Consider the following 8208-nt stretch of genomic DNA (forward strand, 5'->3'; position numbering starts at 1 on the left):
TCCCTGAGATAATTTTTCATGTAACGCAGGGTAAATTTAACTGTTTCGATAATTTTACCCTCGTCTTCAGTAAATTATCAAACGGAGAAAAATTCACTATTTGTCTCGCGCATTTCCCAGACAGGATGAAAAAAACTGAAAATCGAGTTCGCTCCACGATTACTTGACTCGTTCAGTAATTTTCCCCCAATTTTTTTCTCTGCATACATGACCCCCTCAAGAGCCAAAGTAAACAAAAGTGCAGTTCAATGAGTTTCCCCTCGCTTCGCATTCCAACATGTCTCATAAAAACAAAAATATTGAAGCGACTCTTAATGTTTTACATTCGTCAGTTTCCTTAGTGCTCACTTTTTATCGCATGGCGCTCACCAAATGGACATACAATTAAAAAAAAAACTCAAGGTACGTGCCACCGTGCACCCACTGTCCAATATTGATAACCGCATTGCTCGAGGAAAAATCGAAGTGCAAATGCGAAAAAAATATTCAAATATCCAGAACAACTTTGTTGGTAAAATTATTCGAAAGTTTTCTTGTTATTGCAACCAAGTGCGGAATGGAGGAAAGGTCATAAACATCACAGACTGGCCTGCGCATTTTCCATTCAATATTTCGGGAATTTTCCTTTCCAGAAAGTATGAATAGGCGACAGCCGGCTATATCCGTACGGATATACCTGGACCCCCTCCTCGCCTGAAGGACTACCTGGATTATCCAGTAGTTTGAGGGAGTCCTGTTGAATTCTGCAGACGCTCTGCCCGCCCCCCCTCCGCCCTCACTGTCGTCAGCCCCTATATAGTTGCCTGTTGGCAACAAATTTTCATCAGTCTCTCCTTGATTTTCGATACACAAGTATCGAGGTGACACGTTCTGTGATTTTTCATGTGCATTCACATCCTGTTAAAGTCAGTGCGAGTTTCAAATTTGTTCGGAAATAATCGGAGAATCAGCGTCTTCAGTGTTTGTTAATTTTGATTTTTGACTTCAGTTTTTTTACTTCGCCCATCCGTTGAGACATCGAAAATGTACAAGAAAATCTACCAGAAGATAACACCAAGTAAGTAATTGTTATTTGGAGGGAAAATTGTTCGGGATTGAGTCGTTTACAAGTTCTGGTAGAGTTTCTGCAGTTGCAATCGGTGAATTACGGCTTTTGGCCCATTAATCAATCGTTTGAAATCGGAATCGGGAGGTAATTACGCGGGTAATGCACGTTAAAGTGTATGTTTGTGTAATTTCGGTAATTAGATTGAAGAAGTTCGGAAATTAAATTGGAGAAGTTTTTATTAGCGCACTTTAATCTAATTTACGGAAAACGAATTCTGAAATCGAGAATACGATAGTTTTTCTAATCTTTAATTCGATCAGACATTTCCTATTAATAGTAATGGTTCTAAGTGAAGGGTGAAATGGTTCTTAATGAAGAATATCTCAGTTTGAAATCTCCGGGATTCTATACCATTCAACGGCGTCTTCTTGGATCAGGAATATTTTTTACTTAAATCGAGAAAGAAAATATGTGTTTATAGCGACTTCAGAGTTTTTTTTATTTTTCACCGAATAAAGAGTTTATTTTTCTTTTCAATTGTTACTTTAGTCCGGAATTTTGTTGTTGAGAAGAATAACTTTTAATGAGGGATTCTCAACGAAGGCTCAGGCGCACCAGAATTAGTTAACAACAAACTCATGAGTTCAGGAAAAAAATAAATTTAGAAGTTCGAAATTAATTAATCCCAGGGTTTGATCAGTGGAAACTCGAATGAGACTGCGATATTTGATGTTACATTCATCGAGTGGCGGACTGCGCCTTTTTTCGTTTACGGGGAAACGAAAAGTTTTTGTCATTTCGACCGTCAGGAAGCGATTTACGGATGCGTAGCGTCCGTGAAGCGCTGCCTACGGCCGTTATGACAAGAAAAATTGTTCGTCGCCCTGCCGTAAGAAACTTCTAACTGATACAACTCTCACCTTCGGCAGAAAAGTTTTCTTCGGCCGTACAATTTTTTTTTGAGAGGACATAAAAATTATTTTGGCCACTTTAAGATTCGATGTAGATAAAAATCTCATTTTCGAAAAAATTGGCGTTTTTTTATTGTCGAAAAAAAAAAAAAAATCTCATATTCTCTCCAATCTTAAATCCGATCAGGGTTTCTCCTAATGAGAATAAAATTTTTGATGAATAGAAAGAATAATAGAATATAATATTGGAAATAATAGAATGAATAAATTTTTTGAAAAAATTCAAAAATTCAACGGCTTTTTAAATTTGTATTTTCAAAACGAGCGGAAAACATATTCTTCATTGAGCATTTCATCTCGTCTCTACGTTGATAGAAATTTCAAAGTTCTTTTTTGTTATTACTAAAAAAAAATGAGAAAAAATATCCTATTCTCTTCAATTCTTAGTTCAATCACGGTTTTTCCTATTGAGAATAAAATTTTTGATAAATAGAACGAATAGTAGAATAGAATATTGAAAATAAAAGTTTCGATTCGAAATATTCTCGATATTCAAAAGTTCAACGAAATTTCTTCGTGAACCTGTTATTTATTTCTAATACATAATAAAAAGACTGACCTTACCTCCGAAATCATCCAAAAACCCCACAATATCTATCGATTCATCACATAACGATTTGCAGACACAACTGCCATGCTATTATTGATGTCACTCAACCAGGTTAATGAACATTGCATAAGTTGTTTACAGAGTCCTCTCGTTTCCCATCAGTTTCCTGTTTTCCGGTATTTCTCGTATTGAACAATGAACCGAATCAACCGGGATTTTCGAAGTCATTTTTATTCCGAAATAACTTTGTTTCCATAGCAATGAACCGATATTGTTTTATCACCGAAGAATGTTCTTCACAATAAACTAGTTTCATAGTATCCGTTGAATCTGTCATTAAAAACATTTCGATCGTAACTTATAATCGGAAATGTGGAAATTCCTGCGTAAGTCGCACTCTCGTAGATTCAATAAATCAAACCTGTCAAGTAATGAAAAATGGAATGACTATTCTCAACTCCATTTGCAGAATGGATTCCATCGCGAGTCATCATCTGCATCATGATGTTCACTGCCTGTTGGACGAGCTACATGTGCCGTCTGCAGATGAGCATATTAGCGGTCCCCATGATACGAACGATGGGGGATAAGCATGAACTCTCGGGTGCATGTGTCCGCGATGCTGAAGCCCAGGCGAATCGAAAGGGAAGATCGATAATTTTTGATCAGGTGGAGGATCCTGAGTATTTACACGCTATTTTTCAGAGAGACACTAATGAGACTGTCTTCCCCGGCCTCAATGGTACGAGAATATTTTTTTCAAGGCTGTTTATCCCGAATCGCGCTCTTAGATTTTGCGCCCATTTCTATCGCAAATTACACAATTTTCGATTGATTACGCGATTTTTCGAGATATTTGATGGAAATCTTTAATAGATGTTAATTTATCAGTTTCAATGATCTGGTCAATCATTTATTCTATAGAAGTTCTTGAGTATAAATTTTATAAGGTTTTCCTTATTTGTATTTTTTATCATTTCTCGTCACACAATCCGAGAAAAAAAAATTAGAAAATAATTCCCAAGAATTCTTTTAGGAAAAATCGCAGAATAGTAATCTAATTAATTCTATAGAATTATTGAAAAATCTTTTCGATTTTGCGCCCATTTCTATTGCAAATTATGCAATTGATCAGTTGATTTTTCGAGAGATATTTGAAAAAATTTAGTAGATGTTCATTTATCTGTTTAAATTATCCGATTCGTATTTATTCTATAGAACTTCTTGATTTCAGATTCCATAAGTTTTTCATTTGTATTTTTGTTTGTTCCCCACAACAAAATCCAAGAAAAAAAATTAAAAGATAATCCCCAAGAATTCTCACATAAAAAATTCCCACGAAAGACTTTATATAAAAATCAACATTATTAAGTTTTTCCAATAAAAACAAATAATAGGGTAACAAAATTTATCATAATTTTCAATAGAATTGGCGCAAAAAAATAGAATTGCTTTAATAAGCGCAAGCTTTTCCTATTTAATTTTTCCTGCGTGACATTCATCGCCCCAAAAAATCATAAAATTCTTCCCTTATCTAAACATCCTCAGTTTTTGTCAAAGTGGAAAACCCCCTTAATTTCTCGAGCGCGCCCCGATTCCTCCCGCATCATCAATCTCCAAAAAATGATGAATGTTTCCAGTAACATTCAGAGACGACGAATCAGAGGCACCCCCAGCTCCAGCCGGGATGCATCTGTTCTCCGGTACTCCCTTTGAGTGGACGCCTTTCATCCGTGGCCAACTGATCTCAGCGTACAGCTGGGGTAACGTGCCCGGAAATTTCATAGGCGGTGTCGTGGCCCAAAAATGGGGCCCGAGGCGGGCAATCCTCTGGTCATCAATTCTCGCTGGTGTCGTATCCCTAATCAGCCCGATATTAGCTCACGTATCGTGGATAGCGCTCGCACTATCGCGAGTGGTCATTGGCGTTACTGGAGGCATCACTTTTCCCGCCTGCCACACAATGGTCGCGAGGTGGGCCCCGCCGGACGAAAAAGGACGATTCGTTTGGACCCTGCAAGGAGGGACTTTTGGCTCCATTTTTCTATTCGGAATGATTTCGGGAATCGCTGAGAGCATTAATTGGGAGAGTGGGTGGTATATACCGGCTATTATGATGTTCGTGTGGGTGGTTGCTTGGTATCTATTCGCTTGGGACTCACCGGAGGAACATCCGGGCATCACCGAGGAAGAGAAAAACTTCATCCTAGAGTAAATAGACTTTTTTCGTTCACCCAAATTTTTTAAAAAGTACAGAAAATTATTCTCGTGCTGTCATTAAAAATAATTGATCATCTTTGTTTCAAATTAAGGATATCCAAGTATCTTTTACAGTTTGGTACAGACTACACTACAGATTCAACCATTTTCAATGATCAAATTAGAAAAAAATCATGAATATCCAGCGTCATTCAAATTCCATTTTGCACAGAATTATTTTTTTTAACATTCGTTGTTTATAAATAAATAACTGAAATTACGATGCTGAACGATTCCGAACAAATTGATTGTTTATAAATGTTTATAATATTTTTAACTATTTCATCAATCTTTCTCCAAAAGTAAACTCCAACGTTTTTTTTAAATGCTTCCTTACGGTTCAATTTCGGGATTGAAATTCGGACCTGCAACGTGTAAATAATAAAATCATTGTAAAAGTACTTGGATATCCTTTTCTCTCAGCAATTGATCGCAATAATAACGGATTAATATTTTAATTTTCACACAGAGCCCAAGCAGGCACTGTTCAAAAGCAGAAGCCGTCCTTGAGCGAAACTCCCATTCGCCAGATTATGACATCAATTCCATTCTTATGTTTGATACTCTGTCATTTCGGAAACCTCTTCCTGTTATTTTTCTATCAAAACGGCATGATGCTGTACCAGACAAAAGCCCTGGGTTTTCAATTGACAAAAGGTGGTGTTGTGGCTGGATTGCCATGGGCCAGCAGAGTCCTCTTTGCATTCTTCTTCGGCTGGGCTGGAGATGTCATCAAAAGGAAGCAGTTTATGTCTGTGACTGCCCTGCGGAAAATAGCCACTATTTTCTGTAAGATTGTTCATTTCAATCCGCGGTTCAGGTGTCCCTAATCACGATTTTGATTATTTTCACAGCCCACTTATTGCCAGGAGTCTGCCTGATAATCGTCGGCTACCTCGGCTGCTCCTTCTTCTGGGCGAATGTCTTCCTAGTCCTTGCACTCGGCTTCAACGGTGCCGCCTCCATCTCAAACTTATCAAATAACCAAGATTTATCACCAAATTACGCAGGATTTCTCTACGGAATAATGAATACCATTGGATGCTTGTCGGGGATAATTATTTCACCAGTCGTTGAAGAAGTTGCTGGAAAATACGGCGTAAGTCATGGAAAATTAACGATCTCACACCTTCATCGTCATTGCTCGTCAATTTTTCATTTGCAATCCCAAGACCTCAGTACTATCTTGTACTGTGTTATATAACTTTCATAGTACGGATCCAGTACTGAGAAGTTGTGGTTGCTTCAATCATAGTTTTTGTATTTTCGGTGTAACACGGGGATTAGCACATGCATTGCATGATACGAGATCATTTCGCTTATCAAGTTCCATCGAGGCAATTATAGCGCTTTCCAGTTTGAATGAACTCGTCGTTTGTACGACTAATTATAATTATAGCGCACACATCTGGGGATTGAATCGCACATTTAGAGGGCTCAGTCAGTAGTAGCTTTTCGTTTCTATATGGGATAAGAATTATAGTACGACGAGTTACCACGGAATGGGCCCTTTAGTTCATCTGTTCATCTAATCTAATTAACATTCGCCTCGGATCCTTGGGTACTCGTCGTTTCTATATGTCATTTTTATTATAGTACGACTTGTACTCGGGATGGGAGGGGTCGTTCATCTTGAATCACTTGTTGCGTCATTGGAGGGAGGATTTTTCAGGCTTACGGACACGTGTCGTTTCTGTATGTTGTATAAATATAGTACGATCAGTACTCGTAATCCTGGAAAAATGGGCAATCATCTGTTCAATAACTGAGTAACATGACTTTCATGAATAATTTGAATGAATAATCTCATGAAAGTTATGTTATGGTAGAAGTTTAGGTTTCGATTTCATCACTACATTGTTTAAATTTTTGGCTGAAATTCTTTGTAGACTTCTTGAAAATTGAAAATTTTATGGAGAAATCAATGGAAACTGTAAATTTCAGCCCACTTTATAATGAAGGTTACTAGAAATCAATTATTCATTTTAATTATTCAATCATTTTTCTCCCTCTGAGCCGAATTCAATGTCACTCTCCTGGAAATTACTAGTCAACTGACCAAAAAATGACAATTTCATTTGTATTCACTGTTGAAAGTTTGAGCTGAAATTTCCGGTACACTGCTTGGAAATTTTCGTGTTATTTTCGTTATATTATAGTTATATAAGTGTAAATTCCCAATTTTTGGGAAAAATCAATGAAAACTATAAATTTCAATTCAATTATTCTATGAAAATAGAAATCAGAAAAATTCCGGTAAATACATTCGTAAATTTCCAAGTTATTGAAAATTCAGCGTGATTATGCGCTGAATATTGATGTTTTCATTGAAAATTCAAGCAAATTTGGGAACTCTCGTTTTGCTGCCGTTCAAAATGTTGAGGTTTCGTTATTTTTCAAAATTACTAGTCAACAATTCAGGTAATTTCATCGTTCTTCGTAGCTTTAATTCATGATCCAATCATCGTATCATTCCACACTCACCAGTACTTGTCGTTCCTATATGAATTTCCAATTATAGTACGACCTGTACTGGGACGTGTGGAAAATGATCACATCATCACGCATCAACACGCCTCATCAGTGCGAAATTCAAATAACTCAAGCGATGGTGATTGTAACTGTTTTCAGGCGCTTACATTTACATTTCACGGTTTCATCACCTCAGATCGGCCAGTACGGATCGTTTCTATATGATTTTGGAATTATAGTACGACCTGTACGGGCCGATGTGGCTAATGCTCTATCACCATAAAAAAATCACCACTAATTGATTCGTTAAACAGCTCTAAAGTTAAACTGAATGGAAAAATACAACTGCAATTCAGTAGCGAACTCGAAACCTAATAGTCCACACGCAATACCCCCTTCCCGTGTGCACTTCTAGTGCGGTAAGGTTTTGAGGTGTTTTCTTATGTTTGAATTGAATTTTGACTTCTATGTAGGATTATCTTCTTTGAATTACTCCTTCAATTGTTGCATCCATGACGAAAGTATCAAAATGATGTGAAAATGGGTGCGTACGCGACACGGAAGAGGTTCGAGCGGACTGCGCGCGCCGCACATCCTCCCGCGTTCACCTGGTGGACCATATTTCGGCAACGGATTGATGGATTTTGATTTAAAAAATTGATCATTATTTATTACACAAAAAGGAACAACTTTTGTCATGAACATTTTCTTCTATTTGCCAATGTTTCCCATAAAAAAAGAAAATCATCAAAAAAACCACTTAATTTGTTTATAACTATTAATTGCACGCACCTACATAAAAAATACCACCGGATTCGGATTTCTCATACCCGAAAACATAAGAAAACACCTCAAAACCTTACCGCACTAGAAGTGCACACGGGAAGGGGGTATTGCGTGTGGACTAT

General features: G+C 37.2%; 1 protein-coding gene across 1 annotated transcript in view; it reads left to right on the forward strand.

Moving 5' to 3' along the window:
* Positions 1–479: 479 nt before the first annotated feature.
* LOC107042514 (putative inorganic phosphate cotransporter) overlaps positions 480–8208 on the forward strand; it is a 13697-nt gene continuing 5968 nt past the window's right edge. Inside the window, exons 1-6 of the mRNA XM_015263587.1 lie at positions 480–905; positions 989–1057; positions 3039–3311; positions 4210–4780; positions 5298–5617; positions 5683–5927. Coding sequence (XP_015119073.1) covers positions 1024–1057; positions 3039–3311; positions 4210–4780; positions 5298–5617; positions 5683–5927 — 1443 coding nt within the window. The 5' untranslated portion in view covers positions 480–905; positions 989–1023. The remainder of the gene's footprint in view (positions 906–988; positions 1058–3038; positions 3312–4209; positions 4781–5297; positions 5618–5682; positions 5928–8208) is intronic.

Source organism: Diachasma alloeum, unplaced genomic scaffold (genome assembly GCF_001412515.2).
Source record: "Diachasma alloeum isolate Michigan unplaced genomic scaffold, Dall2.0 Dall_scaffold_00179, whole genome shotgun sequence".
NCBI lineage: Eukaryota > Metazoa > Arthropoda > Insecta > Hymenoptera > Braconidae > Diachasma > Diachasma alloeum.